Source organism: Salarias fasciatus, chromosome 12 (assembly GCF_902148845.1).
Source record: "Salarias fasciatus chromosome 12, fSalaFa1.1, whole genome shotgun sequence".
NCBI lineage: Eukaryota > Metazoa > Chordata > Actinopteri > Blenniiformes > Blenniidae > Salarias > Salarias fasciatus.
Window position 1 is genome coordinate 29471821 of NC_043756.1, and position 26999 is coordinate 29498819.

At 43.7% G+C, this 26999-nt stretch overlaps 4 protein-coding genes across 4 annotated transcripts; all 4 read left to right on the forward strand.

Annotated features, from left to right (window-relative positions):
- The first annotated feature begins 2253 nt into the window (after nucleotides 1-2253).
- On the forward strand, nucleotides 2254-9879 carry marveld2b (MARVEL domain containing 2b). Its single transcript, XM_030104811.1, has 7 exons — nucleotides 2254-2388; nucleotides 3367-4609; nucleotides 5602-5637; nucleotides 5739-5917; nucleotides 6022-6193; nucleotides 6652-6702; nucleotides 7646-9879. The coding sequence occupies exons 2-7, from the start codon at nucleotides 3389-3391 to the stop codon at nucleotides 7757-7759; spliced, it is 1773 nt and encodes a 590-aa protein (XP_029960671.1). The 5' UTR covers nucleotides 2254-2388; nucleotides 3367-3388; the 3' UTR covers nucleotides 7760-9879.
- Nucleotides 9880-10016: 137 nt separating this feature from the next.
- Nucleotides 10017-18057, forward strand: oclnb (occludin b). The gene is made up of 9 exons (XM_030104635.1): nucleotides 10017-10097; nucleotides 12073-12137; nucleotides 12335-13040; nucleotides 13146-13310; nucleotides 15886-15998; nucleotides 16294-16401; nucleotides 16565-16736; nucleotides 16906-16947; nucleotides 17028-18057. Exons 2-9 carry the CDS (start codon nucleotides 12097-12099, stop codon nucleotides 17124-17126), a joined length of 1446 nt encoding a protein of 481 aa, XP_029960495.1. The 5' UTR covers nucleotides 10017-10097; nucleotides 12073-12096; the 3' UTR covers nucleotides 17127-18057.
- Nucleotides 18058-18745: 688 nt separating this feature from the next.
- On the forward strand, nucleotides 18746-24394 carry gtf2h2 (general transcription factor IIH, polypeptide 2). The gene is made up of 15 exons (XM_030104636.1): nucleotides 18746-18821; nucleotides 19896-19970; nucleotides 20312-20389; nucleotides 20828-20864; nucleotides 21095-21181; nucleotides 21255-21305; nucleotides 21601-21655; nucleotides 21844-21949; nucleotides 22038-22128; nucleotides 22207-22402; nucleotides 22795-22858; nucleotides 23331-23434; nucleotides 23504-23606; nucleotides 23693-23729; nucleotides 24050-24394. Exons 2-15 carry the CDS (start codon nucleotides 19915-19917, stop codon nucleotides 24158-24160), a joined length of 1176 nt encoding a protein of 391 aa, XP_029960496.1. The 5' UTR covers nucleotides 18746-18821; nucleotides 19896-19914; the 3' UTR covers nucleotides 24161-24394.
- Nucleotides 24395-24858: 464 nt separating this feature from the next.
- On the forward strand, nucleotides 24859-26999 carry dhfr (dihydrofolate reductase). Its single transcript, XM_030104638.1, has 6 exons — nucleotides 24859-25035; nucleotides 25135-25181; nucleotides 25654-25759; nucleotides 26179-26302; nucleotides 26406-26521; nucleotides 26832-26999. The coding sequence occupies exons 1-6, from the start codon at nucleotides 24944-24946 to the stop codon at nucleotides 26911-26913; spliced, it is 567 nt and encodes a 188-aa protein (XP_029960498.1). The 5' UTR covers nucleotides 24859-24943; the 3' UTR covers nucleotides 26914-26999.

The window sequence follows — 26999 nt, forward strand, 5'->3', positions numbered from 1 at the left end:
GAAGAAGAAAGTACATTTTATTATTGGTCTCCTTGGGTTAAATGACATCTCTGCACACCAGGTGACCTTGGTGTGCAGAGATCTGTTTAGAATTATTTCAATGTGTGAGATTCCATTATAAACAAACATACTTCTTGGTCGAAAAAAATAAAACCCCACAAGACTTTTCTGTAATTTTTGTCATTTTAATAGGAAAAAAAGAAACATTTGAACTGTTTTTTTGCAGCCATACATTACAAAAGGCTACAAAAATACATTCGAGTTTTGTGACTAAGGTCATTAAACACACACTTCTTCACACACATTTCACGTTTTGAAAAAAAAAAAAGTTTTCCCAAACAATGCAAAATAGCATTCAAGCAAAGGAGGGTTAAAAATAAGCTACAAATGAAAACGGAAACGTGCCAGGAAATCAGACAATTAACAATACTGCCACAGGGAGGCAGTGTAACACCTGAGTTTTAGTTTTGAGATGTCTGGAATTCAGGTTTTATTCTTGAAAACTGTTCCAGAAGTGTGTTTCTCAATTAATTTTGGGGTTTTTGACTTTCATAGTCACTGCACAATGAGATTAATTTGTTACCCTCTGACAATATCATTTCTGCAATCGACGAAGGTCAAGCAGGCTTTTGTGTCTTATCTGGAGAAGTGTCGTCCTCCTGGTCTGTAGAACACAACCATAGGAAGTGTTTGCTGTCATAGACAGTCAGGGATTTTCTATTGATTATCAAGCAGAGCATGAATAATTTGCAGTATGTCAGTTTTTTGTTCAAATGTAAATAAAAGCTAATTTTCCCCCCACAATGGTGCTTCTGTAAATCATCTTGAATGAATGAAAGATGAATAAAAGAAAAACTGAATCAAAGTAACTTTAAGCCAACATGTGCCTCAACTATGACCAGTGTTGGACAAGATACTTTTAAAAGTAACAAGTTATAATTACTAGTTACTTCTTCAAAACGTTACTTAGTTACTGAGTTACAGTATTTTAAAAGTAACTAATTACTAGGCAAAGTCAGTATTGCATTAAATAAAAAAATGCATGTTTAAATATGTCAAACATTTTGGATCCCCTTCTCAATGAAACTTTAAGATACATGTTCAATTGTTTATTATAATATAATTATTTATTATAATCTGAAATAATTGGACACTTGACATAGCAAATTACAAACAGGAATTTGTAATTACTGTACATTATTCAAATGTTGCTGTGTGATAATATGAGAGAAGACACCAGTCAAACTTGATTTGGAACTGTCGATAGCATTTCTACAGTTCAAACACAATAGATGTCTGTTCTTTCATTTAAAAGCTGCCTTCAAATGATCAGGGCTCTATGGATGTGTTTCTGTCACGTTACACACTTTGCACCAATATGGTTCCTTCTTTCTTTATGATGACGTAATTTAGAACGTTCCTGACTGAGGAGCTCGCAACAATGTATCGATTTAAATGACGTCAGCATCTGATTTGACCTACATATGCAAATGCGATATGCAAATCAGGACTACAGGAGAGAGAGAGAGAGAGGAGGAGGAGCAGAGAGAGAGAGCGAGAGGAGAGACGAGATGCGAGAGACGAGAGAGAGAGAGGGAGCAGAGAGAGAGAGAGAGAGAGACAGTGTGAATGCATCCACAGGGCTCCATGAAAACGACTCAAAACTATGTAGTACATGTGCCAGGCTTTGAGGTGGCGGCTCAAACTGTGTCTCAGAATACACTAAGAATGGAGGCGAAACTCCTGCATTTCTTTAAACAGCATAGAGAGCAAGCGAGAGCCTGGTCCACCTCCACATTAAAATAGTCCGTTATAGCTCCACCTGCTCTGGGTCTGGAGGATATTGTTGATTTTTTTTTTTTCATTATTAATATTTTTTTATGTTTATGTGGCTTTAGAAAGGGTTAAAACAAATAAAACTAGCGTAATTAATTAAAACTAATAAATAAAAAAAAGTCAGGATTGAGCGCACAGTTTGCACTACCAGTTTACATCAATTTTCAATCTAAGACCTTAAATATTCTATTTATTTCAGTAAGTGACATGTCAGGGTTCAAACAGTAAGATCATGATTCTTGTTTTAAATGTGTACATGGAAAATGACAGTGAGAAAGGGAGTAGTCTTCTCCTTTACCAATCACTTCCTGAGATCTGCAGGCCGTGAACGCACCATGAGCATGTCATGAACGCATCGGGAGCGCGCCTGGATGCACTGAACGCGGCGCGGCGCGCGGTGACGTGACCGGTCTGACGGGACAGGTGAGTTTGGAGGCTCTCAGGTAACCTTTCCGCGGCGAGTCGCTGCTGGGCGGCCCGGCTGAGCGTGCACCGGTGTGGGAGGACAGAAAGAGGCTGCCAGGCGGAGGAAACACGGAGGCACTTCAGCAGGTGAGTCCACTCAAAGCTCCGCTCACTACTCTCACACTGACCGAAAAATAAAATACAAAAACAGCGCGAACTTCTCTGAGAAGAACCCAAAATCACCGAGCAGCTTTGAACCTAAACGGTGTTGTTGCTTTCTCTTTAATTACCTTCATCATGCAGTGTTTTCACATCAGGTGACTGGAGTCACTTCACCAGCAGACTGGTTTGCTTGCTTTGCTTTAAAACACACAGTTGTTTTTTTATGCCCCGAAGCTTCATCAGAGTTCAGAACAGACTTTAATAAAAGCCCACTGGTTTCAGGAGAGACACAGTCCACTTTTATCTGTTTCCCTCTGTGTAAGTACAGTGTTTAAAAAGAGGAAGCTTACATTGACCTGAAAACTCTTTGTGATGTGTGTGTGCGTGTGTGTGCGCGTGTGTGTGTGTGTGTGTGTGTGTGTGTCTGTGTGTGTCCTGTGATAGACTGCTCACCTGTCCATCATATTCGCTTTAACCAAATGGATCAAGGAAGTCCAACATAGGACCGGCAGTCCAGAATCGGCCCACCAAAGAGTCGATTAGGCCAAATGTGTGAACTTAGATTTGAAAAAAGGAACCGTTTATCCACTGCAGATTGAACCATTTCAGTAAGAGCTGTGGACATAAACATGATCCCTTTGTTCGTGCTGGTGATGCAGCATTAACACACTATGAGGGAGGATTTCTAAAAATGTACTCAAAGCTGCAGAAAAGCCAAAACAAGGACAAAGTCAAACCCTGCATTTGTAGTCGGAGCAAAATATAAAGTTATATATTTTCAGCTTTTTCCAGGTTTTATGAAAGAATATTTCAATAGATGTTGCCGTATTCATGCTTTGTTGCTCTGAAAGAAAGATGAAACATCTGAAATTGTGGTTGTTTATACTTGAGTATGCTGTGATTTTGCTCGTCTGTCCCACATCCGATCGAATTGTGTGATTGTTTGTTTTGTGGTTCTTCCAGTGAGCAGAGAGTCCTGGTCTCCATGTCTTCAGGAGCAGCTGGTTCCGTCTCCAGGTTCGACCGGGTCAGGGAGTTCCCAATCTATGACCAGGTCCCTGCGGGCTCCCTGGGGCGGGGCTCGGACTTCTTCCCGCCTCCACCCCCACCCAACCTGCAGGGGACGGTGCCGGCAGTCAGCCTGGACCCCCTCCCTCCACCCCCTCTGCCCGAGCATCCGGCTGTTGGGCCAGAGTCCTTCTACCCCCCCAGTGACGATGAGCCGGTGGAACCCGACACTGATGCCATGGACATCAAACCGGTCCGCCGCTTTATCCCAGACTCAGTCAAGAACTTTTTCCGTGGCAACAGCGGCAACCGTGGCAGCAACGGTTGGTCCGCTCCTTCTTCTCAGTCCCCCGCTCCCTCGTCCACGAAGGGCGCCACCACAGGAGGAATCCCCTGCTCCCCGCCTCACTCGGCCCCCCCGTCCCCGTCCCTTCCTGGGTCGTATCGGGACCCTTATGGAGGCTCTGGGGGCAGCTACACATCCCAAAAGGAGAGAGACGCTCTGCTGCTGGGCGCCGAAGCCCTGGACTCCGCCTCTGCTGTGCCCACCAACCTGTCGGCGCAGACGTACCAGGAGAAGGTGGAGGAGTACCACCAGCGCTACGCCTACATGAAGTCGTGGGCGGGGCTTCTGAGGATCCTGGGCGGTGTGCAGCTGCTGCTTGGCGGCGCCGTGTTTGCCTGCGTCTGTGCTTACGTCCACAAGGACAATGAGTGGTTCAACATGTATGGGTACTCCCAGCCGCAGCTGTATGGAGGACTGGGCGGGGGCGTGGGCGGGTATGGGGGCAGTTACTACTCCGGCCCCAAGACGCCCTTCGTGCTGGTGGTGGCCGGCGTGGCGTGGATAGTGACCGTCATTCTGGTGGTTCTTGGCATGACCCTCTACTACAGAGCCATCCTCCTGGACTCGTCCTGGTGGCCCCTCACCGAGTGCTGCATCAACCTGGTGCTGGCTGTGCTGTACCTGTCAGCGGGGGTGGTCTACGTCAGGGACACCAATCGGGGGGGCCTCTGTAACACGCCAGTCTTCAATAACGGGGTGAACGGAGCCTTCTGTCGCACCGAAGCTGGCCAGACGGCGGCCATCGTCTTCATCTTCATCAACATGGTGCTGTACTTCATCAGCGCCGCAGTCTGCTTGAAGCTGTGGAGGCACGAGGCGGCTCGGATGAGGAGGGAGGGGCTCGCATATGAGGTCTGACCCTGCGACACCTCAGATTCCTGTTCTATGGCTTCATCTGTTTTAACACAACAACATTTTCAAGTGAAAACAGAAAACCTTGGTTGTGTTCTGGGTGTCTGTTTACATGACATCTCGGCTCAGAGCCGCTTGAAAATGCGACTTTTTGAAAACACTTGAAAACAGCTTTTCTGAAACGCTGCTGCTGTGCGTTTCACACCGTGGCCAAAGTAAATACTCCTCCTGCACATGTGTGAGTAGATGGACGATAACAACAGTGTTTTCCTCCAGTGTCATGACTCCCAGTCCAGACTCTCCTGGGACTTTTGCTTAAGAGTGAAGAGTCACCCTGAAAAGCAGTCCAATTTCATCATCTGTCTATTCGAATGCCTGTTTGCTCCCATGGTTAATTTTTGCGGTGTCTCGCTCTCTGTGGTCATGTGTGTTGTCTCATGACAAACTTAGCCAACACTGCCAACTCATTGCTGAATAATTTTCTTTTCAGTATTTTATTTTCTTAGAAACAGCCATCATGTTAAAACATTGCTTTTCTGAAACAAAAAGACTAAAATGATGTTTTCACTTGGAACGTTGTCATGTAAAGCCCCAGTCCTGGTGCACAGCATCCAGCTCCACTTCTCACATCTGTAGAACAGCTGTGAACACTTCATCTCTGAGCTTGTCGCTTTCTGACAGAAAATCATTCCCACACTAACTTTAGAGATATTTTATCCAAAATTCTGCAGAAATTAAATACTGAATAAAGATATTGAAGCAATGCACGTGTTGCTGTCGAGGGGCTGAATAATGAACAGACTCCCTCCCCTCAGAATTCACTTAGTAGTTTAGATCCTGCATTATCGATAGCCTCGAAGTCCGGATTAAAATTTTCATGCTTCTGTTAAGTTTCTTTCATGCTTGTTTCAATTTTAGGATAAGCTGTTGGTTTCTTCTGTGTCAGTATGTAATTAAAACAGTTTTTCTTCTTCTCACCTCAACAAACCCAGATGAAAACTGTTGAGTCATCAGTCCCACTGTCCATGGTAAATATCCAGACTTTTCATGTTCTCTGACAGCATGTTCCACTTTAAGACCTCCGATCGAGCTAAAGACTTTCACACTATCAACTGTTTGTTGTCCACAGTTGGGTCCAGCCTCCAGAACCTCTGACCCCACTCCGCCCCCCACCCTGCAGCCGGACATCATGGACGCCGCTGCCCACCGAGTCAACGCCACTATGATGACACCGGAGCCAGAGATACTGCGAGGTCACATCCCGGCCGGACACATCCCCAAACCTGTCATCATCGCCGACTACGTGGCGTGAGCGCTCAAACAACTTCATTCTGTTTAGATTTAGATTTTCAGTCGTTTTGATTAAGAATGATGCATAAACACACAAGTACCCCCGTGCCTTGCGTCTACAGAAAGTACCCCAGCATCCGCACAGAGGAGGAGAAGGACCGATACAAGGCCGTGTTCAACGACCAGCACGCCGAATACAAGGAGCTGCACGCTGAGGTTCAGGCCATGGCCAAGAAGTTTGAGGAGATGGACGAGATGATGAAGAACCTTCCCGCACGGCCTTCCAGTCAGATGGTACCAGCGTCCAATTAATGAAAAGAACACGTTTTAAATCATGTAGCATCTCCACCTTAAACTTTTTAGTTACTGATTAGTATCATGAAATCAGCCACTCGGTTATCAGTATCTGACAACTGGACATATGCTTCAACATTGAGCAAACATCCAGATTATAGAGCATCTTCCTCTGTCTTACTGATGGAACTTCAGCTGAATTTAATGAGAATCAGTCATTAGACTGACCCAGTGTTGACAACTCAGGTATATTAGCATCACTGACGCAGGACATACTGAGACAAAATTAAAATAAAGAGCTATTTTTCCAAGTAGTTTCTTTCTTTCTTTTTTTTTTTTGCAGTGACATGTGAAGTAACTGTTTTACTTTATAAACTCAGCTGATTACTTTATAAATCAGTAATCAACTAGTTAGATTAATGACAGGTAACACTTTCTCAACTCTGTTTCTGTTTCAGGAGAAAGAGCGGATCAATAACATTTTGTTGGAATATCAGAGGAAGAAAGCTGTAAGTATTCACTCTAACATTGCATTTAGTGTTGTTCATCTACCTGACCACATAAATAAATAGATACCATTTTTATTTGTACCACTCTTGTGTTGGCTTCATTACAAAAAAGAAAAAAAAGGTAGGAACTGAGCCATCGCTCCGCTGTTCAGAGGGACAGTATAGACGCTTCATTCGTGTCTAATTGTTGATCAAAACCAGGAAGAGCATCAGAACGATTACCAGAAAGTGTTGAGTCACATCTGATGAATGGAGGCATGTCGTCATCGAGTCTCATTGTAAAGATATGTGGAGGGTTGGCTGAGATTACACAGCTGATATCAATCTCACAAATTGTTACAATTTTCTATTAATACATATTTGCTGTTATTTAAATCTTTATATGGACCAAAATTTATAGTTTTTTTTCTCATAATGGTAAAATATGATAGAAACTTATTTTAATAAAGTTTACCACAAAACAAATTCTGGCTCAACAACACAAACAAATTGTAACAAAGGCACTTTTTTCTACAACCAGCTATACAAAAGAGACATGGCATAGATGTGAAAAAAAAGCATATTTCTAGGACTTGAACCAGCTCTGACAAATTCATTTTTGTTCAGGGAAGTGCGGTCATAAACCATTTTGAACATCAAGGCAAAGTTATTTCAGGATATACTGTATATCTCCATGGTCTTATTGTTCACCCCTATCTTTATGTAATATTATTAGCATCCTGTGATTAAATACCTAATTTAATTTTTTTTTTTTTCCCTTGTCCTGTTCGGCAGCTGGGGCGTGCAATATTGTATGATTGTAGCCTTTTACTATCCGAACAGATTTTAATGTTAGCAGCAGGACGAGACTGAGTCTCCTCCTGCTGCTGCCTTTATTTAAAGCTGGCATCCGGCATGCTTACCTAATTTAATTTTTAATTTTATTTTGTTTATTCCCTATCAGGACCCCACATATCTGGAGAAAAGGGAGAGGTGTGAGTATCTGAAGAACAAACTGTCCCATATCAAGCAGAAGATTCAGGAGTACAACAACAGCACCAACTGGAATGACAGCTAAAGGCTAACAGCGAGCAGCTCGCCCTGCGTGTAGGAAACACGAGTCAAGTGTTTGGGTCAAAGAATGGCGGTCAGGTCTGACTGTAAATATGTAAGCAACAGTAATGTTTCATGTACGTAGCGTGTGTGTATGCAGACAACACCATGTTGTTCGGCTGCCATTGCTGGTGTTTACACTCGCTTCTTCATGTAAAGAGTCTAAAACAGCTTTTCTTTAGTTTTTCTTTTTTTAAACATGGCAAAAAATGAACTTTGCCTGACAATCTAATGCACATGTTTTAAAAAATAAAGTACACACCCGCTTCTTCAGTGCACAGATGTTTTGTACGATGCATGCAGGGTCACTAAAGCAAGAGTAATTCTGATTTTCATGATGCTTCAATATGTTTTCTATATCTGTATATATTCAGTTCAAGGTTTTTTTTTTAATTCCTGTGTGTTTTTATTGACATTGTCTGACTTTTACATTTACTTTTTTGTGGATTTTATAGTTTGTTCTGTTTCATGCCAATGAAAATCTTTTGTAGAAAAACTGATGGTGTCCCTTGGATTTTTGTTTGCTTTGGGTTTTGTTTTGAATTGAGGGACATTTTCAGGACAATCTGAAGCATGGTTGTGTGTTTAGGTGGTGTTTTGCATGTAGCAGGTGGTGAATGTTGTCTCTTCTTGTCTCCTCATATCCCACCTCATTTCTGTCTTGTCTGCATCCCATTTCACATCCTTTGTGGTCTTGTCCTTTTGTCTTTTCTCGTCTGAATCACGTCACAGTCTTTGACCACAGTATTTCTTGTACGGTGCTGTTTTCTTGTGTCACCGGTGCAAATGTTTTCAGAGGTTCGTGTTTCTGTGAGTGCGATGGCAGCTGTAACTGGAGTAGAGGCTGTGTTGAGGGTGTGGCTGCTCTCTCAGGTGTCTGCAGGTCCTGTTTTTGAGGGTCCTGGTGTGAACGGCAGGGACAGGGACTCTGTCAGCCTGGAGATGGCCTGGAGCTCCCTCTGAGGCAACATGTCGCCTCTCGGCTGGATCTGTCAAAATGGCTGCTGCAGCCTGGAGGACTGGTTTTGTCGGGTTGAGGTGTTTCTATTGTCTGTTTGCGCGGTGTCAGGTTTTGTAACACTGAAGGTATTTGTTTAGTTTTCCGCTCTGTGATCTTACTCAGCAGGAAAACCGGATAAACACGGATTTAGTGCAGGAGCTTCAGAGCTATTCTGCAGATTTAAAATATGGTTCTCTTACTAATGAGAATTTTAGTTTGACACAGGTGAGAGAACTCTGAGGAATGACACATCCTCAGATTTTACATCAAAAACATTAAATTTAACCTGCGAAACATCCAGTCATCCATAAAAGTGAAGCTAAAATGGGAAATGCAAAATGATGCATATTGCATTTACAAAAAGCTAAAAATGAATAGAAATATGACAAGAATCACCCAAAGTTAACCTAAAATATTACAAAGGAACTGAAAAACTTTGGAAATGGGTTATAAAATGATGCAAAGTGAATAAAACAGCTCATATGGGCATTCATTTAAGAAACAATCTATAACCACAGTGATCACGTTTAACCATAAGTAAGAGAAGTAAAAATGATCATAATAAAGCACATTGACCAGAAAGTCACCAATGTTTAACATGTAAAACTACAAAATGAAAACATTTCAGATGCTTATAAAACTGTGATAAGGTGTTTTTTTAAGTCCCTCAGATAAACAGTTTTTCCCTCTTCATCTGCTATCATGTAAGCTGTGTTAATGGTTTTCATAAATTATATATAATTAAAAATCTCGAGAAAATGTTCAGAATTATCATTTCTGTTGTGTAATAGATCAACTCAAAAATACGTTGTCGTTTCTTACTTAAAGTGGAATAAAAAAATTTCTCACAATTATCGTAAAATTATCGTCAAAAATAAGATTTTTTTTTTCCTGCTTTTTTGGGGGTGTTGAATATTTTGAATAAGACTCAGCAAAACGATCACATCCTCAACAGTTATCAGGATTTTAACTCTTTCGATGCCAGTTTGATGACATGATGCTGATGTATCAGTAAATAATAAATGCTGATTTTTGATTGAAAGAGCTTTGGAAGTTTGGAAATTTGATTTTCATTAAATCTGACACTGAAGCATATCTGTGGGTGTTTTTGCAAAAAGAAGGGATACGGAGGAGAGACAGGTTAATCCTGTATGACCTGGGGGAGGAGACCAGGTGACGCGCGCCCACACCTGTAGGCGCGTCTCTTTGTTTCACCTGAGCGCGCGGAGGACGACGCACGGGGAACGCGCGCGCAGAGTGTTTTCGGGCTTCATCAGGAGCGGACGGTTCATCTTCACACCAGGTGAGTCTCCTTAAACCCCCCGAATCACATTTAACGTCGACGTGAAGGGACAATTTTACACGAATTTAAAGAAAAAGGCAATAAATGTGACGTTAAGTTTAATTTAGAAATTATTTAAATGTGTCGTTCTGCAAAATGTACCTGGAAATACCTGTTTGCCTGATGTATTCGCCACATTTCAGTCAGTATTTTTAATGCTTTATTTCTTTTAAGGCCTCAAATAACATTAAAAATGCTTGTATTTAAAAATGTGATCAAGCAATTGAGTATTTTATCAACCGGTTTGGTAAATGTGAAGAAATATTGTAAGAGTAGGTGGAAACATAGTTTTCTCCACGTTGTGATATTCAAAGCTATAAAATGAGGACAACCTGTTTCCAGGCCTGTAGGTTTGGAAAAGCACCGAGCTGTGGGCTAATATTTCAAAAGCGGTGAAGATGCAGGTTTGAGTTTGTGTTGGACTCGGTTTCAGTTTTAGAGCCACGATAGGAATGCAGCCGGTTTGTTTCACCACAAACAACAGAGACATTAAAGGTGCAGCATTAGCAGAGAATTAATGAAATTAGATCCACTCCTGGCCAGCAGGGGGCAGCACTAGCTGCAGCCCTGTTTATCCTCTGACAGACTTTCAGATGAATATATATTAAAAACAGTCAGGCTCATTTTCACAACACTTAAGTGAAAATGCATAATTGTATGTTTTTTAAGAGAAGTTTTGGGGTTATATTGAATTTCTAAAATGATGTCCTTTTACCCAGAAACTGGTAGAACTGCTCAATCATTGTAGTTATCATACCAGGCCAGTTGTGGGAACTGTTGTGTTTTTGTAATTAAAAAAACAAACACATGAACACAGAGGACAAACACTCTAAATATTAACATTGAGAGTACAGGGATATTCACATGGACAGAAAACCAGGTTGAATTGTTATTACAGTGGCTGTCAACTGTAGAACGACGAAGTGGGGGGAATCTGAACTGGGAGTCATGACACACTGGAGGAAAACATTGGCTGTTTCTCACTACTTATACTTGTGTATTTGCCCACTCGTGAACCGCCATTCAGTTTTCAGTGTCCATCTACTCATGGTTGTGCAGGAAAACTATTTCCAGTGGCCGTTGTGTGCATGACCAGTAGCAGTGTTTCAGGCAAAAAAATATTTTCCCTATTTATAGAGAGACGGAGTCAAAGCCTTTTCAAAAAGTTGCACTGTCGCTGTGGCTCCATGCTCTGTTGTCATGTAATTAGACACCCAAAACGCTGCAAAAGATTTACGTTTTCACTTGAAAATGTTTAAATGGGGTCTGAGAGACACGATTTAGTATTAATTACAATGAAATGTTGATTTAAAAATTTACAATGACTAACGCACTCTGAAATAATCAGTGAAAATGTAAACTACACTTTCCTGTCACATTTAAACCTAAACTTTGACTTTTTGTGAGATTGAGAACTTTATTTAAAATGTGAAAACAACAAAACAAACAAAAAAGCAGGTGTTATAAAGATCCATCCTTTGTCAATCAATATGTTCAAAAGTGGGAAAAAAAACAAGAATCAAAATAGTGAAAAAATGAAGTCTTGGGGAAATAAAATTGGAAAAATGTATTTTTCAATTTAAGCAGTATGACTCAGCTTCTTCTGTAGATTCCTATTTGTTAATTATAAAAAAACTCTGGGTCATTTTATTTTTGCTGTACAACCAATATCTGACTTTAGCTGTGGCTAACAGACGTATGAGTGTTGTTTTGTTTTATTATTTTTAATAGTTTTTAGATGAACATTACGTATTGCACCTTGAGAGCTCCCCTCTTTTGTGTGTGACTACTTAAATTGCGTTTCTGAAAAGGACCAATATTAGAAGACTCCTGGTCAATCCGTCATGGCGGCCTGCTCTCTCATTGTCAGTTCCTGTTGTGTTTTTGTCATGAATCAACACCGTGTGTGTGTTTGTGTGTGTGTGTGTGTCCACAGGTCGAGATCTAGTCACAGTTCAACATGCCGAGCAACAATCACAGCTACCCGAGTGGTAGCAAGCAGTAAGTTTACTTACACTCTCTTAAGGCTCCGTTTGCACAACGTTTTAAAGTTTCAACACTTTAAAGATGGTGAAAAAAGACACCGTTAATCCAGATAACCTGCCTCTCTGATCCGTTTCTGAAGTTCTGTGCATTGAATTTTCCTTAAATATTTGTGAGTGGCGTGTCCTAACCGCGTCGCTCTTCTTCTGCTGCAGTAAATACAGATACAGCGAGCGCACGTCCAACCCGGCGTTCTACTACCCCTCAGACAAACTGCTCCATTTCTACACCTGGACGTCGTCGCCGGGCGTGATCAAGATCCTCTGCATCATCATCATCATCATGTGCGTGGCCGTGTTCGCCTGTGTGGCGTCCACGCTGGCCTGGGACTACGACATGAGCCTGATGGGCGGCGGGGCCGGTCTGCTGCCCGGCGTGGGCGGCTCGTTCGGCGGCGGCTCCTTCCAGGGGGGTTTCGGCAGCTCGTTTGGTTCCGCCATCGGCAGCGGCGGAGCCTTCGGCGGCTACGGCGGCGGCTTGGGCGGAAGTTACGGTGGCGGCTATGGCTACGGAGGAACACAGATGGATCCCAGAGCCGGGAAGGGATTCATCATCGCCATCTCCGCCATCACCTTCATCGCCGTTCTCATCATCTTCGTCCTGGTCATCTCCAGGCAGAACGCCGCCCGCTCGCACAAGTTCTACCTGGCGACCATCATCATCTGCGCCATCCTGGCCTTCCTGATGATCATTGCCACCATTGTGTATCTGGTGGCGGTCAACCCCACGGCTCAGTCCTCGGGGTCAGTGTACTACAGCCAGATCCGGCAGCTGTGTGCTCAGTACCAGAATCAGAACCAGGCCCAGGGCATCTTCCTCAACCAGTACCTCTACCACTACTGCGTGGTGGAGCCCCAGGAGGTGAGAACGTCTTTCAGCAGGTCTAATCTGGCGCGGTGTAGCGTGCAGTTTTGTTGCCGTGTTAGCTGCTGCCCGCTCTCTGACGCCGGGTCGTGTCCCCCGCAGGCCATCGCCATCGTCCTGGGCTTCCTGGTGTTCGTGGGGCTCATCATCCTGCTGGTGTTCGCCGTCCGCACGCGCGCTCAGATCAGACGCTACGGCCAGGAGCGCATCCTGTGGGAGGAGGTGAAGGTGGTCAACACTGGCCTCACCAACAGCGTTGGGGAATGGGTGAGTGTGTGTGTGTGTGTGTGTGTGTGTGTGTGTGTGTGTGTGGCAGTGGTTTGTGTAAACCTGAGACACTGCCTCGATGTTGGAGGGAATGACATTGCCTGAAGTCATGAAAAACCTGTTGAAACAGCGTCCCGCTCTGCTCAGGCTGAACTAACATGAAGTTCACACACCTGAGAGGTTGAGACAGTTTGTTTAACTCAACCTTTACAGGCGTCTTCGACATTTTTATGATCACAAGCAGTCAGTGAGAGTCACGAAGCCTGGTGGAGGATTGAAATGTTCAGTTATACCTAAAATAATGGCAGAAAACTTAAAATGTTTCTCCATAAGCACAGGGAGGTGTGGGATTGATGAGAGCTAGTAGATATCTAAGTCGGCGTCTTTTTGTCTGTTTCTGCTTCCTCCACTTCTCTCCCGAGTGTTTCAGAGAAATCTGATCAGCACGCCCAGATTTCTCAAAATACTCTGACATCTTTGAATAATCTGATATCCTTCTTTAAACACGTGTAGACAAACTATTGTAGACTGATGTTAAATGAAGTTAAAGCCAGCAACACTGATAACAATGTCGCCAGGTTAACGGCAGGTTAAGATCTCAGATTAGCCGCTATGTACCTAGAGTTGTGGGCCATTGTTATTATTCTTTTTTTGTTTCTTCTTTACATTTGCTTTTACTGTTTTTTTATTCATTTTAGTGCATTTGGGTTCCACTCTGTGGTCTCCAGATTTGATATAATTACAGATGTGACTCAATTAGAGAATTGTTAATTAGTAAACAGAAATAATTTCTGGAAAAAAATCATGATTATTAGTCTTTATTTTTCACGTCTCCAGTGATGTTTGTATTGTTCATCTTTGTATTGAGGTAGTGACGAATTTGTGTTATATTGTGCAGCCCCTGTAAACCAGTGTCTAGTATCACATTTTTGAGGTTCAGTTAAACTGGGATTAAGATGGGATTATTACAGCAATGTGATTATTCCTGCTCTTGGAATTGTTTCTGCGGAGTTTTTATTCTTGTCTTCACCAGCCATTCTCACACACCTGGTCAGATCACCGGCTCCCTGTGAGGACAGCCTGTTGTGTAGCATAATGTGAGTGTGAGAGCTGAGACGAGGGGCAGGGTCGGCTGGTTTCACCTGTAGTTTCTGGGTGTGGTCCGTGTGGCCACTCTCGGTTTCAGCACGAAGACAAGATGGCGTGATTCTAAAATAAGAAACACGTCATCAGCACAGAGCAGCACTGATAATTACTGCAATTCCAGGAACAACGTCGTCAACCATCAGCTTTCGCAAACCTGCTTTGACAGCTGTGGTTTTTTTAGAATCCCACTCTGAGGGTCTGAGGTCTGAAACCGAGGTGTGAGGTCTCAGCAGATGTATTGGATGAGAGGGAGTTGGGCTCAGGCTCTGTTTATGGTATCTGTGGCATGCGGGAAGAAGCAGAGGAACCAGTCTGTCTTGGTGAATTGCTTCAGACAACAACACAGTGTCTGTCTCGTGTCACCTGAAGTGAGACAAATATGAATCAGGAAAACATGTGAAACCTCCGACTGAAGACTTACTCAGCTTTAAACATCACAGGTTGTCGAAACGTGTAACAAGAACAGATTTGAAATGCTGGACAAACACAAATACTTTAATCAGCTGTAATGATGAAACAGGAAGCAATTCTGACCAATAAACCCTCAACAAGATGCCACATGACTTGCAGATGGTGGTGTGTTGAAAGTGACGAACAGTGAAAGGCCTCAGTTATCTTTACATTCTATGTTTGGAAAAAAGGCATTAAAAAAAAGATTGGTTTTACAGATTTGTTCATTCCAGGTGACAAAATTACTCAACATTTTGTAAATTTAGGTGTTTAAAGGTGCTTCATCAATAAAGCTGTTGATGTAAATTCTGTAATGCAGCTCCTCTCAGGGTCTTGTCGTTATTTATGACTCTGTTGCTGCACTTCCGATTTCATAGTGAAAATATACTGAGAAGCTACAACGTTCGGCTGAGCAGTTTCTAACTGTTCTGAGTTTCACTTTATCCTGATGGAATTTTAAATGTTCACAGCTGCTCTGCAGATGGTGATAGATTGATAGTGACTCATACATTAGTGACTGGACCAAGAACACTTGAAATACTGGAGTGACTCAGTGTATCACCTGGTGGTTGGAAATGGTATCACAGCCTGGACGTCAGTCAGATTATCTTTGCAGGACAATACAGAGACATCCTGAAAATGACCGAGCAGTTAATCTGACCCTTCATTGTGTGTGCGGTTTTGAGATGCTTTGACTGGAAACTACACAAATTCACAGGAGCATGTGTAGAGTTTGAACAGTGTTGTTACTACTTTTATTTCCTCACTTGTTAGATCTGCTGCCCAAAGCATTCCTTTATGGTAAAAAGTGATAATACAATGCAAGATATCACCAGATCTTTAGGGGAAAAAATGTCAACATCAGGTGTTTTAGTTTTGTTGTAATTAAAAAGTGGCAATATGTGGTTATTTCTCAAATATTGACTATCATAATTAAATATCATAATATCCTCATGAAAACATTTATTTTCTCTTTCAGGTAACTAAAGTGTCTGGAGAGCCTGACGCACTGGTGAACTCTCCCAATTACAGAGTTGGCGGATCTGCTGAATATCTGGACTCTTTGGACCATAAACCGATTTACCTGCCTGGGTAAGTTCTGTGCGACAGGCTGGAGCTGTGGAGGAGCTGTGGAGGAGCTGTGGAGGAGCTGTGGAGGAGCTGTGGAGGAGCTGTGGAGGAGCTGTGGAGGAGCTGTGGAGGAGCTGTGGAGGAGCTGTGGAGGAGCTGGGGGAGCGTTGATGCTATATTTGGTTTCTGAGCAGGAAGACAAAAAAAAAAAGTTTCATTTTCAGAGCTTCATGTTTGTTTGATGTCTGGTAAAAATCAGAGCTCTTCTCTTGATGGTTAGAAGCTTTCTGTTGGAAACATGGGTTCTCCTCTGCAGGGACTCGGACATCAACAGCTCTGTGGGGGGTCCCAAGTCCAAATACCGGGACTACGACACTGGTCTGGAGTCTGGAGATGACCTGGACGACGAGGAGGACTTCGGCATGTGAGTGTGTGTGTGTGCATCACATGCATCGTGTTCCATTTATCCATCGGGATCAAGTTTAAGGTTCAGTGTCTTGCTCAAGGACATTTGGACAGCTAAACATATGGGGAATAAAACCTACAACCTTGTGATTGAAAGCTGAGCTCTCTGCTGTCTCCCACAGGTTGTTTCCCCCGATCATCGATGAACAGGAGCGTCTGACCTACAAGCGGGAGTTCGACCGTGACCATCAGGAGTACAAAGACCTGCAGGCGGAGCTGGACTCTGTGAACCAGGACCTGGCAGGTCTGAACTCGGAGCTGGACCGACACACCGAGGGCAGCCCGCAGTTTCTGGTGAGAGCTGGTTTCTCTCCCACCTGAGGGGCTTTGTGGTGGTCCCGAATCTGTTTTATTCTGTGTGTGTGTGTGTGTGTGTGTGTGTACATGTTGGCATATAACTGGTCCTTTTATTGATACACGTATATTGATAACTTGAGATTGATAATTGTCTTTCTGGTCTCAGGATGCCTTCAGCGAATACACCAAACTGAAGAACTACAAGAAGGTAATGTCAAACACATATAGTTTTACTTGGTAACATGGAGGCCGATGTGGAAGAAATCACACGTCTGTCTCTGTCTGCAGTCTCCAGACTACCAGGAGAAGAAGAGGAGGTGCAGGTATCTCCGCGCCAAACTGTCGCACATCAAGAAGCAGATCAGCGACTACGACCGCCGGCCATGAAGCTACGGCTCTGCTCCTGGGCCAGGTCCTCTGGAGAGGTCGCAGTCATCTGGGCCGTTTTTATCCAGTCTTTTTTTTTTTTTTTTAATATCCTCATCATCAACGTGCCGTTTTTAAAGTGTCATGCTTAAGCTTCTTTGGGCTGGTATAGTGTCAGTGTGTGTGTGTGTGTGAAAAGACCTGTAAAGTTCAAATCCGAATTTGCCGTCAGTCTGGACTTCCAGGCTGTGCATGTCAGCTTACACATTATTTAAGTCCATGTGCCGTTCTCCTCAGGGACATGAAGTTTGTGTAGGTAAAGAAAGTGGACAGGAGAAGTCACACAGCCACTCTGCAGTGAGCCTGCCAGTCTACACCGAGGGAAAATGTGCCTGAGAAGGCCAACGTGAATCTGTTATGTGTGTGAGAGATACACCGCTGACCTCTCAGTTTTGTTGTGACCACAGTTGTTTTTTGCCTTCAGTCTTGACTTGTAGACCTAAATCAGTTCTTAAAGTATTTTTGTTTGTCCTCTGGTTTGAAATGAAAGATTGCTACTTGATGTTTTGAAGGCCTAATGGAGAACAAGACCGTGCTGAAGACATGAGTGGTCCTGGCAGTCCGAACAGGGTAAAAACAAACCAGAGTTATAAATGATGTAATCATGAAGTTGATATAGCAGCTAAATGATGTTTGAATTGTGTGTACTTGGATGTGAGCATACACACACATATATGCACACAACAAGAATGTGTCTGTATTGGATGTACCAGTAATAGATTTTGGCTTTTTCCCTGAATCTGGACCCACAGGCTCACTTTTTACAGAATATGCCCTCCACATGCGTGCGTGTGCGCGCACACACACACACACACACACACACACACACACACACACACACACACACACACACACACACACACACACACACACACACACACACACACACACACACTCCAAAATGAGCCCTGTACAGTTTAATGAAGAAAAATGAAGGTGTATAAGATATTTTTTTAAATTGATTTTAATTTTGCAGCCGCTTTTTTTATTTTTTGTTGAATTGCGCAGTGAAAGCTAAAGCGGTGTTGTTTATCTCCTGTAAATAGTGATTTTTTTTTTTCTCTTGTGATGTTGTAAATGATGAACTCTCTGTTCGTTCCAAGCTTATTTCTTGTGGTGACAGTGAAAGAAAATCCATGTGTAGCTCTTTGTCACTCACTACTGTTCCAACTGGAATTATTGTCACTTCCATATCTAATAAAAATGTCTCCTCCAACTTTGTCCATGTGAAGTTTCTTACACTTAAGCTGATGATGAGGATATTTCTTTTAAGAATTTAAATGAACGTTTGGGATATAACTCATTTAAGCAGTCATGATGACACTGGGACTAATTCAGCACTTGTAGAATGTCTCCTTATGCAGTTTACTACAGCTGTGACTTGCGTTTTGTAAATAAAGCCTTACACAGCTCTATTACTTTGAATGCATTTAGAGTTTCCGTAGATTTTACAATTAGAAGCGCTTTGTCTATCTCACTGTGGACCCATGCAGAGCGCAGTCGGTAGGGGGCGTAAGTCGCCCAAATGTGTATTGCATTAGTATGATGGGGAACTCTTTACTTGGCCGCCTTGTTTCCACCCGGATGAAGAGTGCGGTGCACCGGGTCTCTTCGCGCCGGTGGTGTTGTTGTCTGCTGATTTTAACTCTTTAAATAGTAAGTTTTTTTCAGATTAATCATAAAATACAGCTACTGTAACCATCCTAAATAATATGAATTTCCTTGCATGAATAATGTGTAGTTCGTCTCATAAACATAAAGCAGCTGATTGTTTCCAACGCCAGTCAGGAATGTTTTCTTTCTGATGCAGTACAGACTCCATTCAGAAAACAAGGAATTTCCACATGTTCATCTCGTTTTTAAGAAATTAATCAGGGTTATTAACACGTGTTAACTGCACAAGCACTAAAGCGCGCATATAAGTTGACAGTGTATTTAGAATCTGTATTTGTGCTGAATTAATCTGCGGTAGTTTACTCTGTTGTGACAGCTCGATGCCAGAGTCCATTAACACATCTGCGGATCTGATTCCTCTGACAGGAGCAGTTTATGTTCAGTCGGATCCACAAATGTTTGGTTTTATCAGAGTAGTGATTACATGAATCTTGTGGTGTCACACATGAATGCAGATTAGTATTGTCTACATAAATATGGCAAGCCCATATCTTTTCATTTGGTAACATGTAAAGTTAGAACTGACAAAACAGTGTTCCTTCAGTAAAATGAGTTTACAACTCTGATGGTTTAAAACCAGAGAGATCAACCTGGACAGAGGATGTCAAACTGTTTCAGCTACACTATAATTTTACTTGGAGTGGTCAGTCTAATGACTGCACAGCACCCCATAAATCACAGCAACCCTCACCCTTGTCTTTGTTACAATAAGATGTGAGTATATTTTGAAATTAAAACTGGAATTCAACTCTTGTTGTTTTTTTTTTTAAACTTAACCTGATTTAGTTGTAAAGTGTCAAGATGATTTGTTTACAAGCTCACACTGCGAGCCAGAACGGGCTCTAAATTTGACACCTCAGATGGAGTCAGCGTTGAACCCAGGTTTCAAATATGAGTTAAATTAAAAACGGGCTCCCCAGAGGGCTGGATCTGGCCTGAGGAAGGATAAGCAAAGTTTGAAAATCTCTTTGTAACCATCATCTCCCTCACAGCATTCAGCCTGCAAACAGCACAAAGGCTTTCAAGTAGTTTTTGTTGTGTGTTTTTCTTTGGAAGGTGAACCGTCAGCTATAAAATGGACGAAGAGCCTGAGAGAGCAAAACGCTGGGAAGGAGGCTACGAGAGGACATGGTGAGGCTGAGGAACTGAGGGGGGACGCAGGGGGGCGGCGGGAGGTCGTTGTAACGTGACAGAGTGTCGCCTCAACACGACACAATGTGATGTCTTGTTAATGCGATGCTATTTGATGTCGTCTTATAGTGAAGTTGTGTGATTCATCGTAGCGTAACGTGGTGTGCTGCCGTCTTAACGTGACATGATGTCATCTTAGTGTGATACAGTGTGATGTCGTCTCAACATGATGCGGTGTCTCATCATCATGATGTGACGCCATCTTAACGTGAAGCGTTGTGATATCGTCTTAATGTGACATAGTGTGATGTCGTCTTGACGCGGCGTGTTGTGACCTGCAGGGAGGTACTGAAGGAGGACGAGTCCGGCTCCCTGAAAGCCACAGTGGAGGAGATCCTGTACCAGTCCAAGAGGAAAAGGTGAGCGACAGTTCAGTCAATCAGCCCTGTTGGCCAAAAGAGCTGCGACGCTGTGGCAAAGAGAAATAAAAACAATGTGATGAATTTTTATTCTAATAAATATTGCTCCCAATAGCAAATTAAAAAAAAAAAAAAAACAGATTTTGAAATTGAGACCTTTCATGTTTGGATGTGAATCAGATGTCAGTGACTCGTCTCAGACAGGTTGGGTCCGGGCTCAGAGATTTCTCTGGACGGTGTTTAACGCTGTCGATGGAAGGAGGACAGTCCTGTCATCACGCCTGAGAGGCTGTCTCTGCTCTCCTCAGTTGTTGAATCTGAATATCATTGCATTGTGTTTTTGTTTCTGAAAAATAACATTCCAAGTATTTTGGGGGTTGAGTTTGTGTTGAGTTATGTCTCTGCTGTTGGAGCTTTGAAACATGTTTCTGTTTGCAGAGTGATCGAGAGTCATGGACAAGTCAGGCTGGGGATGGTGAGATGTCACAGTTTCTCATGTTTTCATTCATTTTCATCCTCTCACTCAGTTTTATGCGACCTGATATCTTAGTGTTTTACTGGAGTCTCTTGGCGAGGTGGTTATAAAATGTGACTGCTTTGACGAAGAGAGGATCTTTAGCTAAACTCCCTCGCAGGCACACAGCACAGGAGATGTTTTTCAGCCGTCTGTAGAACAGCTGTGAACAGTGACGTCTCCTGCTCCAGATGCGCCACCTCTACGTGGTGATCGACTGTTCTCGCACCATGGAGGACCAGGACCTGAAACCGAACCGCCTCACCTCCACGCTGAAGGTAAAGCCGACACGCTGAGCACCGGCAGCCATTCGCTACCTTCACCGGTAACTCCTCCCCTCTTCCTCCTCAGCTCATGGAGGCGTTTGTCGACGAGTACTTCGATCAGAATCCCATCAGTCAGGTAAACGCACGTTCTGGTTCCCCCGTTCAGAGGGAGGCCGCCTCAGGTGCCGTTTACACCACAACGGTGAGCAGAGCCACTGAAAACGGAACCGGAATGGGGACGACGCAGCTTTCCTGAGACGCTGCTGCTGCTGCTGCGCACCACGGCGTGTTCTGTCAGAAGTTCCATCTTCAGCCATTTTCAAAAAGTTGTGTTTTCAGTGGCTCCCAGTGCCGTTGTCGCGTAAACCGAAGCGCAAAACGCATCAAAGGTTTTCAGTTTTTGCTTGAAAACGTTGTCACTTAAATTTCAGGTTGGCATCATCACCACAAAAAACAAAAGGGCGGAGAAGCTGACGGACCTGGCAGGTGAGCGCCATACGAGCTCCTCCCATCATCTGGAGGAGGGAAGAGATCGCAGTGTCACACAGACGCAACCAGCTGCATCAGAGGATCAATCTGAACCCTGTCTGACACTTCAAGACCTGCTCTTCAGTAAAGTCTGACCTCTTTCTGTCCCGTGGAACCTCTGCTGGGATGTTTGTTTTCTCCACCAGGAAACCCGAAGAAGCACATCGCCGCTCTGAAGAAAGCCGTGGACATGGCGTGCGTCGGGGAGCCGTCTCTCTACAACTCCCTCAACCTGGCAGTGCAGACCCTGAAGTAGGTCCTCCTCTGCTCCTGGAAAGAGAAACTGAGCAATACTGGATGTTGGAGAGGTGAGAGACTCACGGTGGCTGTTTGTGTGAAGGCACATGCCCGGACACACGAGTCGGGAGATCCTGATCATCCTCAGCAGCCTCACCACGTGCGACCCGGCCAACATCTACGACCTGATCAAGGTAACGTGACCTCCTCACGCTCCCCCGCCCCCTCGGTCGGTCGGTCACAGCTTCCCCGCCGCCTCCGTCCCCGCACAGACCCTGAAGTCCCTGAAGGTGCGGGTGTCGGTGATCGGGCTGTCGGCGGAGGTGCGGGTGTGCACGATGCTGACGAGGGAGACGGGCGGGTCGTACCACGTCATCCTGGACGAGAGCCACTTCAGGGAGCTGCTGATGCTGCACGTCAAGCCGCCTCCGGCCAGCTCCTCGTCCGAGTGCTCCCTGATACGTATGGGTCAGTACGCAACCAATCAGCTTTCAGAGGATCCATCATCATCAAAGAACCCGTGTGGATAATTTTGTTGAACAGATCCTACTGTCCGAATGACTCCACCTACAAGTTCTTGAAAGTTGAAAGGGGAAACAACTCCTAACCCTAATATATTCTCCACATGCTAAGGATGCACAAGTAGCCCCCCCCAACATTCTCTTGAGTAGCCTCGAACCCCCTCTGCAGAGCCAAGCTCAACAGTAGTGAACTAAATTCACCGTTTCAGTTCTTATCTAGTCTGAGATAAAGTCTTATCACTGCAGCTCCACACAGAGGGGAGGTAACCACAGTGTGTGTTGTGGTGTGTGTCCTCCAGATTGTCCTCACTGTTTGTTTCTGCTGTTTGTGGTCTTCAGGTTTCCCTCAACACACCATTGCCTCGCTAAGTGACCAGAACGCCAAACCTTCCTTCAGCATGTCGTGAGTACAAAAAAAAAACAAAAGTTACACTGTACCTTTTATTTGCCCTTGTCCAATAAGTTATTCTTATTCTTATTAAGCTTATATTGTAAAACATTTTGAGTATTTTGAGTTGTGATTTGGAACCAGATGAGTGGAAAAAAATGTATATTTAATAAAACAACAACCAACCCATGTAGGTATATTTAATTCACATGTCAGTAATAATGGCAAAATGCAAAATCACATATTTAATCATAGTTTTTCTATTTTTTTTATTTCTATTTTATGGTTTTCATCATAATTATTATTGTTATTGTTGTTATTCTATATAGGACAGAGGCTGTCTGAAAAAGAACTGACAGTAAAGTGAATTGTGTTGTGTGTGTGTTTGAAAAAGAACTAAATGTGTGTGTTGTGTTGTGTTGTGTTGTGTTGTGTTGTGTTGTGTTGTGTTGTGTTGTGTTGTGTTGTGTTGTTTGTCCGTCCTCAGCCACCTGGACAGCAGCGGGGGTCCCGGTCTGTCTCTGGGGGGATTCTTCTGTCCTCAGTGCCACTCCAAGTACACGGAGCTCCCGGTGGAGTGTAAAGTTTGCGGTAGGTTCAGAGTGCTGCTCCTCCATCAGCATTAACCCACAACCTCTGACCTTTGACCTCTGACCCCAGGTCTGACCCTGGTGTCGGCCCCCCACCTGGCCCGTTCCTTCCACCACCTCTTCCCCCTGGAGGCGTTCACAGAGACGCCTGTGGAGGAGCCGCAGGGAGACAGGTACCGGCACAGCAGGGGGCCGGGGGGGTGGAGGGGCGGGGCGTCCTCATCTGAAGGTCCTCATCTGAGCTGTGTTCTGCTTCCAGGCTCTGTGGGGGCTGTCAGGGAGAGCTGGACAAAAGTGTGAGTATGAAGACTTTCTTCTCACCACACCAGATCATTACACAGTAACTGAATGGACGAGTAACTCAGTTACAGCTACTGATCCGCCGTCAGCTTTAACATCATCTGAAGATCTGACATCACTAAACTCATATTCACAGGAGGGGGAGCCTTATTATTCCAGATTATAAAGCATCTTCCTCCTGATTAAACAATCATCAGATTATAGAGCATCTTCCGGACAAAAGAGAGCGTTACTCATGTCAGATTAGTGTTGGGATTACAGGATTATAATAATCACAACAGATTACTTCATGACTTCGACGCTGCTCTCTCTGCAGGTCTTCACCTGCCCGTCGTGCCGCAGTGTTTTCTGCATGGAGTGCGACCTCTTCATCCACGACTCGCTGCACTGCTGCCCGTGCTGCATCCACAGCCAGAGCGCCCCCTGAAGCCCCCTGCGGAGGTCAAAGGTCAATCAGATGGAGCAGAGATGGAGGGAGCTCTGCGGCCTGTCATCAATTCTACCCCTCGATTTGCTTTGTTTAACCTTTTGTATTTATAGTTCAGATTGTGACGTGAGCGTTACAATAAAAGATGTTTCTACTGCATGTGCCACAGTTTCTACTTTTTTCATTGTTTATTAAAGGCGATGTTCAGAAAACAACTGAGGCCTCATTTACACGAGGTCATGTGAATTAATTCTAGAACAAAGACACGGAATCGATGTATTGTTACTTAAAACATAGCCGTGCAAACGGAGCCTTAAAATCCACTTCTTTAGTCAAAAATATTGGATAACACACTTTTTTTTAAAACAAACCAAAAACAGAAAGTTACAGTTGTTGCAAAGTTAAAGTTGCTACATCCAAACAAAAATGTACTTTTTAACTGTCAGTAACTTTGAAATTTATTTTAGATAAACAACTCACATGGAAACTGAGATTTTGTTCAAATGTGCAATTTTCCAACAAACAATCTGAAGCTTCTATCTATCTATCTATCTATCTATCTATCTATCTATCTATCTATCTATCTATCTATCTATCTATCCACTCACCACGTGATGGCAGTAATGAGCGGTACGAACGCGTCACGTGCACCCATGGAGAGAGAACACGAAGAAAACGACGTCACATCCGCTTCTCTGTCGAGTGTCTGGCGGGAGTGTGCTGAGACCTCTCCCACGCGCCGGATTCAAAACAGAACAAAACAAGCAGCCGAAGCTCGACACGATGCCCCGCGTGCTGAACGGGATCGTGGCCGTGTGCCCGGACCTCGGGATCGGCTGCGGCGGGAACCTGCCGTGGCACCCGGTGCGGCTCAGGTGAGGGGCGCGTGCGGGGGGCAGCTGGGCGACGGGCGCCTTTTTAACTCTTAACTTTACATTTTTTCTTATGTCTGTTTATTTTTTTACATTTTACAGTAACGAATTTGCGCATTTTCGAAAGATGACATCAACAGCGCGTGAAGGTGAGCTGCATCACGTGAAACACGGGGTCAACAATCAGAGGTTAAAGGTTTATCAGCTTCACACACACACACACACACACACACACACACATACACACACACACACACACACACACACACACTGTCTCACACTCATTATTTTGTGACTCTTTTTCTCTCTGTCTAAAAAGAAAGACTAATAAAGCTAAAATCTTCATGATATTTAAATATAATAAGGCCAGTGTTAAATTTTTTTCAGTCAGTTTGTAATTAGTAATAAATTGTTACATTATTGAAGAAGCATTGAAAACTTTTGTAATGTCACAATAAATACAACTGGATTTTTTTAAGATTCTTTTTTTGTGCAGTTGTCTTAGAGGATGGAGTAGTTCTCATGTTCATGTCCTGTCCTTCCTCTTTATAAAAAGTGTGTGTGTGTGTGTGTGTGTGTGTGTGTTAGACATGATCTAATGAAGGCTGAACTTTATCACAGGGAAGAAGAATGTGGTGATCATGGGCAGGAAGACGTGGTTTTCCATCCCAGCGAAGAACCGACCTCTGAACAACCGGATCAACATCGTCCTCAGCAGACAGTGCATGTATGACACACACACACACACACACACACACACACACACACACACACACACACACACACACACACACACACACCAGTTACATTCAAAATATATAAGCCTCATCAGCACACATCCAAATGTATGTAGTATATCAACAAATATTTCTTTGAAATGTATTCACTTGGAATCTTCAGGAAGATTATTTTATATGTAATCATTTTAAAAACAAGATAAAGGAGAAAATAATTTTTCATATCCATGATGTGGTTTGTGTGCTAACAAGGTGACTTGAGCAGATAAACCACACACTCATGAGAATAAAGAAACGGTGAAACATTCTTCATTTCATTAATTTGATTTTTTCGTTTAGTAATCACATTTGAAATAACGCATAGTTGAATTAGAATGGAATGTTTGAAAATAAACTGAATTTGCTGCAGAGCGCCCCCTGCTGGAGCTCATCACCTGGCTGCAGACTTCAGCTCGGCTCTCCGGCTGGTGGACACGGAGCTGTCGGAGCAGGCGGACCAGGTCTGGGTCATCGGCGGCAGCTCCCTCTACAAGGTGCTGCCCTGTGATAAAACCCCTGTCCACCAGGTGGCAGCAGTGAGTCAACACGAAGCGGTATTACCGCACATGATAAACCTTGAAACTTTGATCCCCTCAGGAGATGATGGAGAGTCCGGGGACCAGGCGGCTGTTCGTGACTCGGATCCTGAAGCAGTTTGATAGCGACACGTTTCTCCCTGAAATCAGTCCGGATAAATACCGTCTGCTTCCAGAGTAAGAGCCCCGCCCACCCGCCGTGGTTATCCTGAAGGCCTCAGCATGACGCATTAGGATGTATGGAGCTGCAGTATCTGGGTGACAGTAACAACCAATATATTTTCAGTCTGAGGCTCTGTTTACGTGACGTTTTCAAGTGAAAACAGAAAACTACTAGTGATCCAGCTATGTTGATGTTTATGGATGTTTATTCTCTGAACGTGTGTTAGACATGGTTTATAGCAAAACTTTTCCAATTGGGGTTTCCCTCCCGATTATTTCCACACTGACTGTTCCTGTAGTTTTTAATCGGTGTTTTCTGCTGCAGGTTTCCTGGGGTTCCTCAGGAGCTGCAGGAGGAGAACGGCATCCAGTACAGATTTGAAGTTTACGAGAGCAACGATCAGTGATGAAGAACTGGACCAATGTGGATGCTGTTCGCTTTGTAATGTTTTCATATCTAATTTAAATAATTCTGTCACAAATTTATAAATAA